General features: G+C 39.1%; 1 protein-coding gene across 7 annotated transcripts in view; it reads right to left on the bottom strand.

Moving 5' to 3' along the window:
* CRYBG3 (crystallin beta-gamma domain containing 3) overlaps nucleotides 1-19446 on the bottom strand; it is a 96987-nt gene that overhangs the window by 55638 nt on the left and 21903 nt on the right. For all 7 annotated transcript variants that reach the window (XR_003259173.2, XR_010392120.1, XM_026100146.2 and 4 more), the window contains exon 3: nucleotides 12350-12786. Coding sequence is in view for 5 of the 7 variants with exons in the window: in XM_026100146.2 (XP_025955931.2) it covers nucleotides 12350-12786 (437 nt within the window). In the remaining 2 variants the exon portion in view is untranslated. The remainder of the gene's footprint in view (nucleotides 1-12349; nucleotides 12787-19446) is intronic.

Genomic DNA, 19446 nt, shown 5'->3' with positions numbered 1-19446 from the left:
CATGACAGGGTACTGTATTTACACTGATTTGAGCAACTGATCCCAATTAAGAGTTGTACCACTTCTTATATGCTGTCAGGCAAAAAAAAACACACACAGAATTTTCTCCATGCCTCTATGTGCCTTTTATCCTTTCTTCCAATTCTTTTTACTCTCCTTTTGTCTTCTGAGTGACTTTTATGCTCCGATTGATCAGTTTGTAGTTGAAGCCTGAGCAAGGCTCGGAGTGATCTGCCCTACAGAGCTCTGTGCACAAACTCGATCCTGACTAGCAGCAGCTGCAGCTAGTTGCAGAGCCAGCAAAACACGTTTAACAGAGGATGGGGAAGGAAGGACCTCTGTTTTTGTGAACCTAACAAGTGAGAAGATGCCAATTTCGATCTTATTCAGCCCAATTTGCAAGCCAAGAAAGGATTTAAAATTCAAGTCTCTTGAGGTTAAAGGCTGAGGCGTTAATCCCCCTTGAGCCCTCCAGTCCTGCCATTGTTTTCTAGCAGTGACGTGGGCCAAAGCTGCCATGGCAGAGACCATCGCTTGTGCTGCTTGTTGAATGACGCTCTTACTCAAGAGATTGGTTACTTGTACACCAGAGAGACTCGTTCCTTTGTGCGCAGTCTCTTTCCCCTTCACAAAGCCGGGCTTCACTACATCCCTCTTTCCTCTTTGCCCTGAATGTACCACTCTCCATTGCCTCGATTCCTCTGCTCACGAACCTGACATTATGTTCTCCTGGAGGACACTACTTTCTTCAGCAATTAGTCACAGTATACCAGTAACGGTTATCCCAGGAGAAGGCCTCATCCTGTAGCTGCACTCAGTCAGCATCTTCTACCGCACAGCTCTGCTATCCTACAGACCTGCCTCTACCAAGATTTTTTTAAAAAAGGAAGCAACCTCTCCTGCACAGACATGGCAATCAAGGGGTCTGCTGACTTTTGATCAAGAATCTGCTGCTCAAAATATTTTATAACACTTTTGCTAACAGGCCTTTTATTCCCAGTGTGGTCCTTTCTAGAGCATGTGGAGATGTTTGCAATCTGAACAACTCGCAGGCAGTAACAAGATGTTTAAAAAATGAAAACCCACGTTCCTACACTACAGCTGAACTCAGTTGACTTGCTCTAAATCTTGCTGTAAGTCTTATGAAACACATTTAGAAGATTATATTTCCTTCTCCAGGCTGTGTCATACAAAATTCTAAAAATGTCACTAGAGACTTGTTTCATAGACATTTAAAGTAACAATTCACCTCTGATCATCAGAAGACTGCGTCATTTCAGAACTTACCTTAAAAACTCTTTGGACAAAATTTTCTTTACGGTTCATGTGAGGATACAGATGAAAGCCTGATTAACTAGTGTGTAGTTCTGCTCCATATTTCAAATACTGGGAGGTTCCTTCTTTCCCTTCCTCACGGGAGGCTATTCAATTCCCTGTAAAGCCTAAATTCAGTTTCACAAAAGACAGCTTGACAGCAACAAGAGAAGATGTCAACACAAATTATTTTAAATTTGCCAAGAGTAGGTGCTTGTAGTGATTTCTTCCTATTCCAGAAGAGAAAAACCTATGAACTAAAAAGTTCAGAGAGGGCTAAGTCAAGGAGGAGAGGAGGGCATCTTCTGACACATCTCATGTGACAGACATCTGTGCAACTTACACAAAAAATGGCATTAATCATAAAACAAGCTTGTTAGTTTTGAAGCCCTGAAGCAGGAGAAATCTGACTACTTTGAATGCCTCATCTCAATGCACCCACAAAGCCTACCATTATTTTCATCTTTTTCACGGGTATGTTATCAAGATGGTGACCCCTCCAATCTCTGTATTTATACTATATAATAAAGTGGACTGTAGACATCCCTAGACTATTTCCAAGCCAAGCCAGGAGGATCATACAAGATGACAGGATGCAACATGGATATAGCGTCCCAAATCCCCGGGCAGCACAGCTGCATTTGCACAGTATGGCACCCATGCTAGAAAGCCCTGACACCTACCACGACTGCCTGGCTTTGGGCTTCCTAGCTCGTGCTGAGCTCTGTGTAAGGATGAGTGCACAGCTCCTGGAAAGGCGGGCTTGGTTGCTTCTGCAGCACACAGCACTTGGCTCTCCCAAGATATGCAGGGGCCATTTTTCTCCTCGTACCTCACTCTTCTAGCTCTGTTCTCTCCAGCCCAGGAGTCTAAATTTTCAAGTACACAAGAGCATGTTTTTCCTGATCTCCTTTCACAGACCACTCAGAAATAGTTCAGGGACCAGAGAGAGCTGCAGACTACAGGCTGAAAACCACTGTTCTAAATCAGTATGTCTTTTGTGTTTCCTGTCTATCCTTCCCTATTTTAAAATTATGTTAGTTTATTTTAATTTTTTTCCACTTAGTTTTTGCCTACTGCATATTTAACTGACAGCTTTCTTTTCTTTTTTAATTATGTTAAGGTCCTTTGTCTGGAAAGAACTATCTTCGAGTCACTTGTTTTGAAAAATCTCTTTGAAACCCACTTATTCAGATAGCTGCTTTCTGCAGTCATGTCAGGTTTTCATAAATGGAAAAAATAAAACCCTTACTGAAAAAAAGCCACTGTGGACTAACTGAAAACTTGCCATACATGACTTAGATCAAAGAAAACGATTTCTTAGCCAGAGGGCATAGCTTCATGATTTAAACCTGAAGTTTGAAATAACTAATGTGCTGGGACTTTGCATTGCTCAAACGAAATTTTTGACCTGGAATATACACAGTGATTTGCACACAGTAGATTTTGCAGGAAATTTCAAGCTCATGCTCCATAAGGACAATTAAGAGCCAACTACAATTTTAAGAAAAGCCAATATTGTCTCTGTGACCTTGGAAGGAATGTTTTTCCTTCCCCTTGCTCTTCATGGTACTACTTCTTGATTATCTTCCGTATCTGGGAAAGCAATTGTATTCTTGATTCCGAAGGAAGAGGATACAGATCGCGCCTTACACTCCTCCAACAGCTGCAAGACCAAGATCAACACTAAGAACCAGGGATCACTCCCAGCTCTTCAATGCCATCTTTCCCCAACACCCCAGCAGCAGACAACCCTCCAGCCACGCAGCTGTGCAAAGTGCGCATGCATATAGCTGACTGCCACCCTCCTCTACCTCCCCCTCAGTATTTCAGCTAGCTCCCCCTTCCTTCCCCTCTCTGTCAGACGATGCAGCAGACACTAAGATAGCCAGGTGCTCAAATACCTGTTACCTGCCTTTTCTGGGGAGCAAGGAGTGGGGGATGAGCACAGTCATATGTTGCCATGTGCTGGCTCATGGCTGATGAATATTGGAGGACTCCAAGATGCTTTTAAAACCAACAAAAAGCAAATCGCATTTAGAATCTGGATGGCATAAAGCTACCTTGTGAGATGGCCTCATCTTTAGACGCAGGATCATAGCATAATACAGGCTGGAAGGGACCATAGGTGGGCATCCAGTACAATCCACCCCGCTCAGAGTGAGGCCAAGCAGCTCAGGGTGCTTGAGACCTCGTCCTGCCCACTTCTGAGCATCCCTAAGGACAGGAGCTCCACGGACTCTCTGGGCACCTGTCGCCGTGTTTGACCTCCCTCACAGGGAAAACATTTCCCAATATCAGAATATCCCATTTTCCAGCTTGTGCCTGTTGCCTCTCATTCTGTCAGTGGGCATCTCCGAGAGGAGTCTGCCTCCATCTCTGCTAAGTCCTCCCATGAGATAGTAAAGGACTCCTTAGCTTTCTCTTCTTGACCCACTCCTCAGCCTCTCCTCATACATAATGAAGAATTAAAGCTAGGACATCCTTGTACATTCAAGCAAGCCTGTAGCTTTGGATATGTTAAGGAAACAACAGAGTTTTGACTCCAGGATGCCTGAAACAAAGAGCGCACTCTCCCTTTCACGCACACTGATGCTAACAGGAGTTAGGCAGATGGATCAAAAGGAGATTATACTAGAAACTGCATCTGGGCATTATTCAGGTGCTGCAGTTAATCTCAGGAGGCAGCAAAAATGATTGCGTATTCCAGCAGTTCCAGCTGTCTAAAACAGGGCACCAGTGATATCAGGTCACTATGATCGCTACTTGCCAACGCAACAACAGTAAAGATGAAAGTGTGAAGATTAAGCTATTATTGATAGATAATGGCCCAGGACACCTGAACAATTATACTGCAGATGCAAAGAACTCCTTAACTTAAAACGGCCCTGTAAAATGTTATTTCTGAGAAACATTCTCTATTAATTCAATACTTCATTGCATAGTTAAATATCCTAATAAAAATAATTCAGTGGAAAAAACAACCCAGTTAGTTAATTTTCAGTTTAATTAATTTAGCTCAATTTTGCATCATGCATCTGTTACGAATTATTCTTACACTAAGAAGCTTTCATCCTCTAGAAATATAAAAATCTTTGCTTTGGTGCCAGCAAGAATCTTACCTTTGGCCCATGTCCCAGCTCTGGGCAGGTAACTTCTCCAAGTGGCAGGTCTGGGCCTGTTTTCCTCCTATAGCAGATTCCCCAAATTAACCCTACTTTGAGAATAGGTTGCTTAATCCCAGCACAACACTTAACAAATGCTCAGTTGATCCACATAGGCTTTAGCTCTGATCAAAATTTGAAAGTCTGTGAGTTGTGTTAAAGGGCAGTTTGTTCAAATCAAGGTATGTATATATGTATGTCTGGAAGAAAAGTTTTAAGAATAAGTTCAAGTCTTCTGTTGTTATTTGACATATTATTAATCCTTACGCTATCAGACCTAACACTAAATCCTTCCACAGAAGTTTAGGTATACCCCCCCAGTCACCGCCTGAGGCCTCTGTCCACAGTTCACCGAGGGAATTAGTGACAGGATGTCACCAGCCTGATCTTTCCTGGAGACAGTTTTTAAAACCACTTTTGGGGTATATTTAGCTGTCCTAGAATGGTAGAGCTCTACCCACATAGTTTATGTCCTTGAGAGGGGCAGCAGGTAACGTTCGGCAATGATTCACTGTCCAGTTGAGCATCAGCAACTGAACAGTGCTGCATTTTCACGGTCAGTTAAGAAAGGCAAGAGCCAGAAATTCCAGCAAAAGAGAAATCCCTACATCTTTCCTTTCCCTCCCCATTTCCCCATCCCAAGATGTGCACCTCTCACCCCACTGCTCCTTCTGCCATTCAGGTGTCTGTGTAGCCAACTGCATCAGGGAATTCACTGGGGCTAAAAGTCTGATCTAGGTTAAAACCACCGTGCTTGGCATGCACGCAGGGCGCCAGCCAGCAGGATCACCTGGGGTCAGCACAGCTGTCCCAGTGCTTTGCAGGGTCATTCACATGCCAACACATCACTAAGAAGTGCAGCAGATGTCTCTTCTATCTCTGACAGGCTGCATACTACTAAATATATGTATCTATATGTAACTATGTACAGATGTACATATGTATAGATACATATATAACATACGTATCTCTATATATACATAAAATGGGAATCCTTATGCATGTATTATTATAATAGGTGTAATCAACACAGCACTCCCTTCTGACTGTGATCACCCAACAGATACTTTCAAAGATGGACAGACACTGCTATGCTGTGTGTACCCTCATGGTTTAAAACGTTCAGATCCTGTCTGTAAAACTGGTTTGGCGCAGGCAGTTACAGAGAAGGACACGGCTCTGATCACAAGACTGGCGCAATTTGGACAAATGCAGCACTAGCTTCCCCACACTTGCTACAATATTCCTCAGGAATCATGTGGAAAGACCATCACTTAGAATGAAGCGATTTAATTTCTGTTCATTTGCTCTTGATTCTCTGCCAAAGGGATCTATTGAGAAAGATGAACCCTGCCACTACTGACTGAACTAAAACCAAAATACGTAAGTTATCAGACAAGTTAATAGCAGTATTTGTGTATCACCATGAATCTGCATCTGACCAGTAAGACAAAGGTGAATGAAAAGCTCTAAAATAACTGTGTTAACCAGAATTATAAAAGTCTGAAGGATTTTATCATCTTCATTTCTAAAGGAGAAAAACAAAAGGACATGATTTTGACAGGATTTAGATGGGAAGCACTATGCAATTAGATTTGTGGCAATGAATTTTCTAGACTTTAAAATCCGCCAAATCTTCATATAAAAACCAACAACCTATAACCTAGTAGATCTATAAATGGTCTGTAATTTGCCTCTCCTCAAGGCTACCTCTCTTTTTGAATGAAGTAGCTTGCAAAACCCTAGCTAAACTATTGTGAGGACTTGGCTCATGGGAGGATGCAGTGTGTAAAGCAAACTATTTTTGAACATTTGTTCTTGAAATCATCCCCTTTTGTCTTCTAGTCACAACTAAGAAACCCTTGCAGTTGTGGGATTGGGAGTTCTTTCTCACCTCCAAGTCCACAAGGCTCATAACAGAAAAGACCTCATCAGGAGCTGAAAAACATTTATTATATTAAAATGCTTTCTATCTAGAGGACTAATTTGTGTATTAGTTTATGTATTTACATTGGTAGTATATATATTATACTCCCATCATATTCCATATAAATAGTCTATAAAAATAAAGTTGTCTGGTTTTGCATAAAATCCATGTTTGCTTTGCCTCTTAAAACATCTTATCAATAGCAGAATGATACTAAATCAAATCTTTTTTTAATAAAACATAGGAAAATTCAAGTCATACAAAAATTTAGTACTGAAAACAACAGCTTCTCTTAATACTAAGACAACACTCATCAACTGATTCAAATACCCACTATTCTTAACTCCTATTCTATCGGTAGTAGAGACTGACAGCATATTCAGTAAAGTATTTTGATATTAGCTCTCTATCAGTTTCAAGGAAAAGCCAGGAACTTAAATAGTTTGTCAAATTTGGGTATTAGCATCTTAACCAGCAGTAAGGATTTTAGAATCAAAACATTTAGAGTGGGTAAAACTTTGATTTTCATCTCATCAATCATGTTCAACAAACCATGTAATAAGATTTTTTTGCTGAACTTCAAAAAAAGCCATAGAGTTTCACAAATGCCACTGTTAAGCATTTTGTTATGCACAGCATCCACTTATTGTTACTGAGTGCCACAAAAAGTAAAAAATGTACTAGAAGATAGGCAAATGGCAAGCAGTCAACAGGAACGCTCTGGGTCATTACTCATACAATCTTTTTTTCTGGATAAAAGACAAAGGACACAAAATGCTGTAGTTATTCCCAATTGCCTGTACAGTGCCTACTACCACGAATGGTACTCTTGAGAATGCAGCAGGTACATACTGCAGGAAGCCCATTTCCAGGAGTACTGGGGAAACAGCCTCAATTTCAAAGCCAAGTTGTTGCTTGTTAGTGAAAGGTCACACATGTATAAGTGAAAGAAATTTATTATGGGAAAGAAAGATACCGGGGGCAAGACCACATTTCATATTTGATGCCTACTCTATGAACTCTTGATCTCTCTCTCTGGGACTGACAGTGGTGAGAAATGAAATAAGTAAAGTGCATCCCCACTATTTTTTTTTCTTCCATTGGTTTGACTTTTAGGGCTTATGTCAACAATTGAAGGCTGGCCTTTAATGTCATTAGGGAGCAGTACAAAGGCCAAAACTAGACATGAACTTTTCACTTTTATACTTGCCCTTAGCCATTGGGCACTATTCTACAGAAGCTTACAATCAATCTTGTGTAAGTATGAGATTTTCCTACACTTAGCCATTAACTTACTTTGCATTTTTCCACTTACAGCCGAGTGTTACTTTACCACTGTATTTCACTTACCTCACCCCCTCCATCATTAACGCTTTACAGAACAGCACAAGCCCAACTGTTTGTTTGCTTTGCCTTTCAACGGTGAGGAAATCTTCACCCACCTCAGACAAATGGAAAACTGATAGATACAGTTACTTGAGACTTAATCAGCTCAACCCTCCTCACCCATTTTCAGTGCTGCTATTATACTGCTGCCCACAGTAATTATTGTCCAAAGACTTTGTCCAATTTATCACGGTTTTGTCCTCTGTGCTTCTCCTTTACCACTTGCCACTGTCTGGATTAAAGGACCAGAACCCCTTAAGGTATGATTATCTCTCTGAGCCAACCAGCCGGGGTGATGGAGAAATAACATGGCCTACACCTTTCATCCCTCACAAACACATACTCCACAGGCTGAGCTCATGAATTCCTCCTTCCTTGGCGCAAGGCCTGGAAACTTCAGTCTTTTCCAAAAGCCAGGCCTCCCACAGAGGGCAGAATTAACCTCCATCTACAGGTCAGAGCAGTCCAACTTCCTTGTATTTTGCAAAATATTGCTTTGAGCATATGAGGTTAATAAAATTGCCTGGGTAGAATCTGAGACCATTCAGTAGGTGTTTAATTCTGAAAGGTTTGCTTTTTTTTTTTTTTTTTTTTTTAGAACAACTCTAATGGCGATTATGCAATCTAACAATTTTCCCTCTTCCACTTACCTTTGCCACTTCTCCTCTACCGCAGATAAGCTCTAATTTAATATTTAACAGTAGTTTAGAATTAACTGAAATTCATTCAGAATATCCCGCGTGACAAAAGAAACAGTTATAAGATTAGTAATACACATTTGCAGTGGTATTACAGATTTGTAAAATTGCAGGCTTCAGCTTGAATCTAAATTAAATGCTAAAATCACAATTTAACATAATAACCAATGGAATCTGTAGTGCCTTTGAATATATACAGATCACTGACACAATGCCCCATCTCTCTTTTGGGAACCCATCAAGAGACTAGCAGAAGACCATATTCACACCATCCTTTCCCTTCATTGGTGTTCACGGACCATCCCGTTTCTTCGTGACACGTTTCTCCAGTACTTCATGCGATTTAGCACCCACTTCTAACTACTTAGTACTTTCTGCAAAACTATCTAATCAACTGTCTGCAGTCAGGAGCACTTCTACAATTTAACTATACCAAATCAAAATCAGCTAGTTAATATTCAGTAAAGAAGCTAGTACTTAACAGGAAAACTGCTCTACATCCTTTAAACTTTCATAAACTAAAGGAGAACAAAGATGGCACAATCATTTCTGTAGAAGAAAAAAAATGTATCCTTGATTTAAACTTCTAAAAAAGTAAACAGTGCAAACCTTGGCCTCAACATTCTCATTTTAATTCCTCTTTACTAATTGTTTCAAAGCAGAATTTACATTGCATATTCAGGTAGAGAAAAACAGATCAAAGTTGCACAGAGATTGTCTAACTTCACCATACTGAGCTGAAAAGGATAGAGTGTACACTGTACTTCTAAGAACTAATTTAAAAGTAAAATAACTGTTTTAATGTTAACCTAATTTCACAATATCTACAATGAAAAAAGCCCAAACACTTCCATTTTAAGAAGTCAGTTTCTCTGGAAAAACTCCATTTTACATATAGACCAAATCACTCCCATTTCCAAATCAGTAATACAGACATTTATATGTACTTGCCTGACTAAGAGACAGGTAAACTATAAAGACAAGAATCTGCACTGCTTTGCCTATGTTATCTAACGATACAGGACAACATTAAAAAATGGTCAATTGAAAATGCTTACTGCAACTTTGATTTAAACAAAACCAAAATAACTCACAAATTACTTGCACAAAGTAAGATGGTTGCTTTACTAAGCTAATACCCATACCTTTCGAAGTCTGTGAGGGTTTTTTTTTTTTTTTTTTCAACACATGACTTATTAATCCACATTGTTCTGAAGAAGAATTCAGGAGAAGCAAACGAAGGCTAAAATAATCTGACTTTTTCAAGTGTGCATAGAGACTGCCCAGTATCTCATCAGTTACTGCTCAAGACCTACTCAAATGCATTGGTATAAAATGAAGAAAAGCCCCAACACATCTCTCACTTCCACTGCTTCTATTCACAGACCTGTAGGCATTAATAATATGCAAAATCAAAGCAAGCCCATTCGTACACTGTGGAAAGCCAGCAGAAGTCGGCGATTTCTGCCTGGAGGGAAATCTGCATGGCAGCTCCCTCCTGTACCATCCAAGGGTCGGGGAGAGAAGGAAAAGACTAACCTCTTAAATGCTACCCTTGGCCTTTTCTCATCCACTCAGCCTTTGCAGGCTCTGATTGCCATGTTTAGTTCTGCACATACTGGGCCTTCAGTTGAATCCACAAGATTCATATTCCTCTGAATAGGTAGCAGACACTGAAGGTAAGTTAGAAGAGTACAGCATATAAACAGACTGACTCTATTGGGGAAAAGTGTAAGAAAAGAGGTTGGACACAGGACAGACTACCATTGTAAGCCAAGTAATACAATCAAAAGTGTGGGTGGAGAGTGTGGAGAAAGAGCAAACACTGAAAAAAATGAAGGAGAAAGTATGCTGACATATGATATGGAAGAGACTACACGGAGTGAAGGAAAAAAATGATTAATGTCTATTGTCTTTTTTGACTAAAGCCCTCTTTGAGGCAAGAACTGTATTTTATTATGTATCTGCACAGCCCCTGGCATAATGGCACACAACCCGACTGTCTGTTTCCAGAGTGCACAACACAAACAGCAGCAAGAGACCGATGGAGCAAGCCAGCCTACCAAACAGGTTTTAAGAAATAAATAGTCTGTTCAGGAACTAGATGTACTGGTAAATAGACTATACTGAATAATATAATTTTGTTTCTACTGAATAATGTAATGCATTCTAGGCCTCTCCAAATAGCAACTAAAAGAAAGAGAAGTTTTCTTATACATTGGATCAATGAAGTGGCCCTGAGCTGCAACATAGAGTTTCAAAAAAGCGCTGGTCAGATGCGTGCTACTACAGGGAGAATTCTTAATTCAACCATGCTACGAAAAACCCAAATGTACTCAAGAGAACACAGCCATTATTATTACAAATTATAGAGGGTGCAGTATTTTTGGTGAAAATACAGCCCATTAATTTTTATGCTGACAGTATTGGTTAAGGTTCACCTGAGTAGGTGCCATGTCCCTTTTTCAAATCCTGATCACCACAGTCTCAGCCTCTATAATATAAAGGTGAGTAACAGATACCCAAAATCATCAGTCCACTAGGTAACAGGGACATAGTGTTGGGGACACCCTTGATATGGGAGAAAAATTCATTAAGCAGCTACTCTGGGATCTCCAACCTCCCAGATAGAGATAAAACACTTCACATGCCATAGATAATCTGAGTTACACTCAATATATTTTAACTTTAATACTTAATAACAGGTTTCTTTTCAGTACATCTTTCATTCTGAAATCCAAGACATACTTTCCCCTTTACCAACTGTAGGAGCACTGCAGTAGAATTATTAGATACCTCAAACCATTATTTTTGTCTTAAAATTTGAAATAAATATCCTGAACAGTACTGAAAATCTGAGTAAAGATTACTTACAGAGTCATTGTCTGTGGGCCAGTTCATATTCTACACTGCAGCCAAAAACTGGACAGGTATCATACTCATACACACTGTACTTAAGCTACTCTGGCCCACATATACCCAAATACTCAACATAACAGCTACAAATGCTTTTGGAATACTATTATCTATGTTTATGCTATGGCCAGAAAGATTTTGTAATATATAATACTGTAGTATACAGTAGTACTGTATACTGTAGTATAAGCAGTACTGTAATATATAAAATAGTGTTTTAATACTATAAACTATAAATAAATACTAAACTAAAATACTATAAACAACATAATGTGTAGGATGTTGAGGTTTTTGTTTGTTTGTTTTTAGCTTTTCTATTCTCAAACATGCATTAATGCCCTTGGCACCAAATTTTTGGAAATGTTTTTTGGAAATATTACAGAACTGTCAAGGATGTACCACATTTAGGCTTTAGATGACAAAAAAAGCCCAAAGAACAAAGAGAAACAAAATACAGAAGCAAAAATCACTGAGTCAAATGAACCATGAAAGATGATTTAAAAATGCAGAATCCTTATTTGCAGAAGTAAAAATACAGAACTAATGAGATAAAAAGGCAGTCAAACATTCTGACCTTTATTTAGCCCACAATATGGAAGGAATTAAACTCTCTTTGTACTTTTTTCATAGATCTACAATAGTGGATGTATTTCTGAATGTCATATCTTTCCTTTCTTAACACTTAAAAGGGACCTATACCAGCCCTATCCATTGTCAGGAGAGTTCTAGAAAAACTTCATTAAAATTGTATTTGTTGCAGTTGGCTTCTTGATATTTCGTTAAGGTAGTCACTACTAGAGTTTTCCACAAGGCCAAGTCAGTGACATCACAGATCACTCTTAGAGATGACAGTCATCTGCCATATACTCAGCAGAACTCAGTCACCCTAGCTCTGCACACACACACAAACATCAACATATTTAATATTAAATTATAAAACTTACTTTAGCACATCTGCAGATCGTTTCCAGCCTCCTTGTAGATCCTGTGAGGTATCTTTCTCAATGTTGCTTAAGATGGTGTCATCTTTATTTACAGAACCCTCTTTTATTCCAGCTGTAGAACAGATAGGCTCTTCAATTTTCAGATTCTTTGGATGCCTATCCTCTGGAAGCATAATTCTGTTGTGTAAATCCTTTTCATATCTGCTGGGTTCATTTTGGAAGGTAGATGGTTTAGATTCTACCAAAGAAGATTTTGATGCAATATTAAATAAGCTTCCAAGAAACTGAAAAAAGCCTTCTCTGGGTTGCTTGTCTTTATCTGCTGTTTTGGTTCCAGGTGTCAAACTAGGAAGGCTATTAGCCTTTTTTAACTCTTCATGGATTTCAGAATTGCTAAGTTCTTCCGTGGAATGGTTCTTCTCCTCATTTTGACAAACCTAAAATAAATACAACAAGTAGATAAAGAACGTGAGTGTCGTTTTCATGTGTTCCAAAACTCCTTAATTTGCTCCTGTGCATTGCATTCCTTTCTGTAGATCTGTAGTTTAGAGGAACACTTTCAGGAGTTTTCATCAAACTCCTGTACTCTCTTCTCCTCTTTGAAACAGGAACCTGCCCTTATGTATTAAAAAGGTCCCTATTTTACAAAAAAACAAACATAGGCTAGAAGATTTACTAAGCAGCTGCTGTGGAAGTAAAGCATTGTAGGATAGGAGAACAACAATCAGTTCAGCTTGTAGGAAAAAAACGGAGGAAGCAAGGAGCAAATTTTCACAGAAGGGTATTACAGGCAAGCAGAAGGGTTTCTCTTTCTTATTTAACACAAGGACACATTCAATATTATTTATTCACACGTATGTCCAGCCACAAGGAGATTAGGACATCAGGCCTAAACCAGAACTTAAGAAAAAAAATTCCAGTCACTTTGAACAGTTCTTTCTTGAAAGATCATACCAGGGAAATAGTACACTGGCGTGTAAGCACAGAGACAGTTGATTCATTTATTGTACCTCAGACTTTCAACTTTTCAGTTTGGAGTTAGCTATCACTCGTCTGCAAGGAGGACACTCTCTGGCCCTGCTGTGCACTGAGCAAGTAGAAGGAATTTCACAAACTGACAGACTGACCTATGCTGTTGTTCTTTCAGGTTATACTCTGGGACCAGCTCAGGCGTACCATAAAGTATTTCAGACTCTAACCTGCTCAAAAAGCCCAGATTCACAGAACAAATCTACACATGCTTGCAAGATGAATACAGTTTACACCTTGCAAAATATACGGATACGCTGCAGCAAGACACAAATATAACATAGCCTTAAGTGTACGACAACCTGCACCTTTCGATAAAATAAAATAAAATAAAATAAAACAAAGAAAACAAGAAAAGAATTTGGATAAAAGAACTAAATTCACATGCCAAAGATTAGTCTTAACCACAGTCCCTAGCAACCCCACGTTGCCCCCTTGGCTAGCTTTCCTTCAACTCCATAGGTAATTGCAAAACTGTTTTCACATCCATTTGCAGTCTGCCACCATGTCCCAACTGCAAAGTGTGCCATAGAGTTGAAGTCCTACATGTTACTTCCCCTCTACCCAAGACCTTCTGAACTCTGTATCAGCTGTTTATAGCCCACTCTGAAAACAACTAATTCTAAGGCAGGGCTTCACCTTCTTTAAATCACCTGTTCACTTCTTCCTTCAACTCAGCTAAGCATCTACCCACATGGGCAAAGCAAGTTCTAGTCCTCATCAGTTCACACCCTTGAATTTCCTTGGCTTAAGCTTCTCTTACACATCCAAGAGCTACTGTCCAGGCCCATGCTACTTCTGCCAAACCCACCTGATCAAAAAGATGATGCAATTTCACTATCTGGCTTCACGAAGAGCACATATTAAAAATCTTTTTTTTTTTTTGCTTCATAATCTGTAAATGCTTTTTCTGCTGGGCCCAAATTTTCTGGAGACTCTCCCTGCCCCCCCCCCCCCAAAGTCTTCTCCATCCTCACCCTTCATATTGGGTGCCATATCCATAGTGGCCTAGGTTATCTTTATATTACTATACTTGTCATTTCAATCCCTGTTTCAAAACAATTTATTAAAACAGAGTAAAATTAGCCCACCTTTTCTTAGATGAAATAAATTCTGCTCAACAGGAGTGGTAAGGGAGAACATGAATAAAAGGTCCTGCAAAAAATTGTGGTTGTGTCAACAATATCTTTGAGTAAGAGTAACTGTAAGAGTAACTGTAACTGTTCTAAACTGGATAATGCCTATCCATCCTATCCAAGCAGCAAGTTGCTACTTCCACTAGGTCATTAATCTTATCTCACTTCGAAGATATATTTGTTTCAAGCAACAAATAAGCCTACTGCACATTTTATGTTAGCAGTCCATGTAAGGTTCATGCTAATGATGAAAAGAGCGTGTTAACAAACACCTTTTGTATTTTGGGGGAACACCATTTTCCTAAAAATAGGCAAACAATACTTAGCAATATTGGGACGGTGGTCTTTTTGTATGAAAAAGGTGGTAAAATATTGCTTGAAGACTAAAGATGTAGATGCAACTGCTTGATATTAAGTGATTAGATTGGTGGCATACTTTTCTTCCTCAGCTGTGTTGCAAATGGAATTGTATGTGCGAGGATAGAAATAGAATGGCACTAATTTGTGCTTCAGTAATGCATACAACCTGTACTTTTTTCCTTCAGATAAGGGGCTTAACTTGTAACAACCATGTTAAACATCTAGTGCACTTCTGAAGGTGTTCTAAGTCCTATACTCTAGCCGTTCTTCATCTCACCTGCAACAAATCTCATCTGCTTCCCCACATACTGCACTAATCAATTGCAGAGGTATCACAAATGGATGTAGTCATCCTTGTAATATGCAAGGATTCACCCTTTTACAAATCTACTCTACCCAAACCTATCCCTGGAAATGAATCAGAAGCCAGTGCAGCTTACAGGAGTACCATTTTGCTAGTACCTTTAGCATTAGACAAACTACACAGGTAGCATGCAAACCTAGGATGAATACCTTGAACAATTAAGTTCATCTTGTAGAAACTACTTTATGTAAAGAAATATAAAATAAAAACAAGAGGAAAATTTAATTCCTAAAGTTTGATAATGTATGAATATATGATATTGTAATGATATACTGTAATCAACCTCACAAAGTTCTACTGTCATAATTTTTCCCTCACTTTGATTAATATCTCATCATTGTATAACACTAGTTTCTGATTCAACTTTAAGGGAAGAACGGTATTTCTCCCTTCTGTGGTTAATATCATTCATATAAATTTGTCAGCTGTAGCTTTCAAAGAATATTTCAGTGCAGGAAAGTGCAAAGAAACCTTATTATATTCTCTGTAAGTATAGCTATTCTAGATGATAGACATCTATATTAATTACTATAGGATACATTAATTACTGCAATACCTATGAATTTAACAGCTAAATGCATTAATGACAAAAGAAAATATTATGTTCAGTTTAACAGTTTAATATCATCTCATCTTCATTCCTCCATTTCTTTTTTTATTAACAGATTTATACTCTGTAACTAGTGTGTGTTTGTTTTTTTCCCCCCTATTAGGAACTGGGACTTCAATCACAGCTAAATCTCTACATGTGATATTCTTCCACGGCAGCTCTGAGACAGAAAGCCCGTAAAGACTGTGCTTCCTATTTACAAGCATAATTCATGTTCCGCATGAAAAGCTGTTTTGTAGTCTCTGTTCCCAGAAACACCAATCTATTCGGTCTTTCCTTCCTCTTTAATCTTCCTTTCCTTACTTAACTTTTGGTAAATCAAAAGAAGAAGTTTTAATATGAAAGGGTCCTTCCCTACCTTTAACCATAGTGTCTTGCATAAAAAAGCCCTGAAGAACATTTACACTGTGCTTACTTTCAGATACATGTGGCTACTAAGTTCCAACACAGAAACTATGCAAATTCTTCTTTCCTCCCTTGAATACAATCCATCCTACTCTCCATTTAGATTTTCCCCAGTGCTCCACTTTGTTTTTGCTGTAGAAAATAGCCTCAGCTATTGGTGTTTTATCATTTGTACATAATACCCCAAACCCACAGTTTAAATCATTCTTTAGGCATTAGAGAAACAAACAACAACAACAAAAAACTCTGTTCTTGCTCCAGATTTTAAAGGATGTATTTTAAGAAAATGACATATTCAAATAAATGAGACTAAAGCACATGATCTGTAAATCCAGTAAGCCTTTAACAGAGCAGGAGCCTTCAGGCACAAGTGCTGAAGAATGTAGCAGTCCAAAAGCAATTGCACAAGGCAATATCAAGATAACTTGCACTTACTATTTCCCATGCTTTTCTCTGAGATTGTCTCTGAGGGAAGCCACCAGCAAATGCTTTGGAAAAAAGGGTGTATGTGTCTGTAAAAAGCAAAGGGAGCAGGGTGTACGTGTATGTAAAGTGATTCCTTCCCCAGTATATCTCACAGTTTTCCATAGTCAGGGCTTTAGCTCATCTTGACAGAGAGGCTGCATCTGTGCAGCTCAGTACTTGAGCAGTCTGATATTTACAGCACCGGAGGAGTACTGCTGATCCTGGTATTAGTTATGCTTCATCTCATCATTAAAAAAAAAATCTCTTCCAGTGTCACAGCAGCCTGAACAAGCCTGAACAGTTTCTCAGACTTACCACACATAAACAATAGCTCCTGTGTGAAAGACTCCCAGATCTCCTTTAAGATCCTTACCGACGTAAAGAGAGAATTAAGCTTTCCTGTCATGGTTTTGTCTTTCCAGAGTGTTCCTTTGATATGTGGACTGTCATCAACCTTCTCCTTTGCCTTCCCTTTCCCATTCTTTATGAGGTTTCCTGCTTCTGACGTGCTTCATAAAGCTGTTAGAATTAGCTTCTATTTCTTTAGCAATTTGTTAGTCAAAACTTTCCTGGGCAAGCCTTGAGTAAACTGCTTTGACCTCATGACTGAGCCTACTTTCAGCAGCAGGTTGGACTGGATGACATCCCGGGGTCCCTTCCAACTGGAATTACTCAGCGATCCCGTGACCCCACAGCCAGCCAGGGTAGTGCAGAGGGGAAACTCAGCAGAGCATAAAACAAGATTATGACTTAAATCAGGTGACTGAAGAGATGACAATAACAACTGAAGTTGCATCTATTGTGCGGTGGGGTGGTCTCACCTTACTTGAATAACCACTGCAGAGAAGCATTGGCAGCATGGACTTGGATGACCAGCGCATGATGTCATGTCTCAAGAGTGATTGCTATCTGAGCTAATTTATTGAACAGTAGACTAGGTATGTTTTCCACAATGTAATCCACTTCTGACTGTAATGCAGACATACACCCAAAAACCTAATTCTACATATGCAATCAGGCAGAGGGCTTGCTGCTGGTGTGAACAGCTCCGGTGGCCCCGAGAAGGGACTGCTTTGCCAGGTCTGCCCAGTATTTAATACAAGCTGTAAAGAACAGCTCTGGTAGTTGCCTTCTGTCAGCAACAGAGTGGCAAAAGTTCAAATTGCCAGAGGTTCTAATTTGGCAGGGTTTATGTCAATCTGCCAAGAATACAATCTCTTTTACTGTCCTAACAAGTGAATGAAATGAAAACATTAACAGCATTAAACATAGATCTCCATGAACAAAGAATTAGCTTCCAGCCACAGCAGTGAGACATTTCAGATTTCACTCACCATGAACGAATACTCATTATGGAGCAGAAATTCTGGACAAGACATGAAGATCTCACACAGACTATTTGTTTTACTACACTGGAAGCTGTTGATGAAGAACATTCTGTATATTGAATAGATATTCTTGTACATTTTAACCAATATGTCTTATTAGAAGTACTGTTGTGAGACAGGAAAGACTGCCATCAGGATTTTAGGATTCTTATTGACTCATACCAGGGACCTTTGACAAGTCATTTAACCTCAACATTTCAATTTCCTCCTTTGAGAAATGGTCACAGCATCACTCCAGAATTTCCATTCACTAGCGTATAAAATAATTTAAGAATTTTTCATTAAAGTAGGTGTTGGGTATACAAAGTAGCACACTCAAGCATCTCTACTTCAAATACTGGAAGATTAACAAAGTTCCTAGCCTTAGCTTTGACCTTTCGACATAGCTAAGACACCTGCATTTCATTTAACAATTTATGAGCATCACATCGAATTTTAGTCTAATGAATTTTGAACAGCTATACGGTATGTACATTTTGCATGTTGAACAAAATCCACCCCAAAATAGCTTGAGCTGCTGGCAGATTGGTACAGTCCCACAACGTGTAGCTACTGTACGATTTTCAGCAAATTTCCCTTCTCTGCAAAGGCAAAGTATCTTTGATGCAGTCTCCCACTTGTTTTACAATGAGTGGGACACACTGAGGCACACTAAATGCTCACATGAAATAAGCTATTGTTTTTTCAACCAGCATAAGGAAAAGCAGCTAGGCATTCTCAAACAACTGCAGACAAGACATACTGAAAGTCTTTATTTCCTTGCGAAAAGCTGATTAAAAAATAATAATCTAATAATAGGACATAGATTAGAAACAGGATTTGGCTTAAAAAAACCCCTGTCTTTAGATTAAGAAAAATTCAGGAAAAAGTACTATCAGATAGTGAAATACATGATTAGCAGAGAACTCCTAAGAGTGCACAGCTGCTGGTGTCCACGAGAAAGATGGATTTAAAAAACAAGCTGTCGAAGCGTTCAAGATGGGAGTCATAGTGGTGAAGGGGATGATGCAGGGATCACCACCATTTTCACAAACTGTTTCGTTTTAACAGCTTTTAAATAACTGGAGAAAGAAAACAAAGATTAACAGTTTTTTTTTCCTTTTTAATTAAAGGTGAGTTCTGTATCTCCACAAATAACCAATGCTTTGAACCTCTAAATCTTTTGGCTTTTTTATACTGCGAAGTTTTCCTTCCAGGTCCTGCTCCCTCTGCTTGTTTTGACATGAAAAATAGATCAGGTCATGACAACACCAGATGACAACAGTAATTAGAGAACTAATGAAATCATGGCATCTTCCTAATCAGGAGTAAAGGTTAAACAACAGGAAGAGATTTTTGGT

This window comes from Dromaius novaehollandiae, chromosome 1, assembly GCF_036370855.1.
Source record: "Dromaius novaehollandiae isolate bDroNov1 chromosome 1, bDroNov1.hap1, whole genome shotgun sequence".
Taxonomy (NCBI): domain Eukaryota; kingdom Metazoa; phylum Chordata; class Aves; order Casuariiformes; family Dromaiidae; genus Dromaius; species Dromaius novaehollandiae.
The sequence above is the reverse complement of the archived record's forward strand: the minus strand, read 5'-3'. Positions and strand labels throughout refer to the sequence as shown.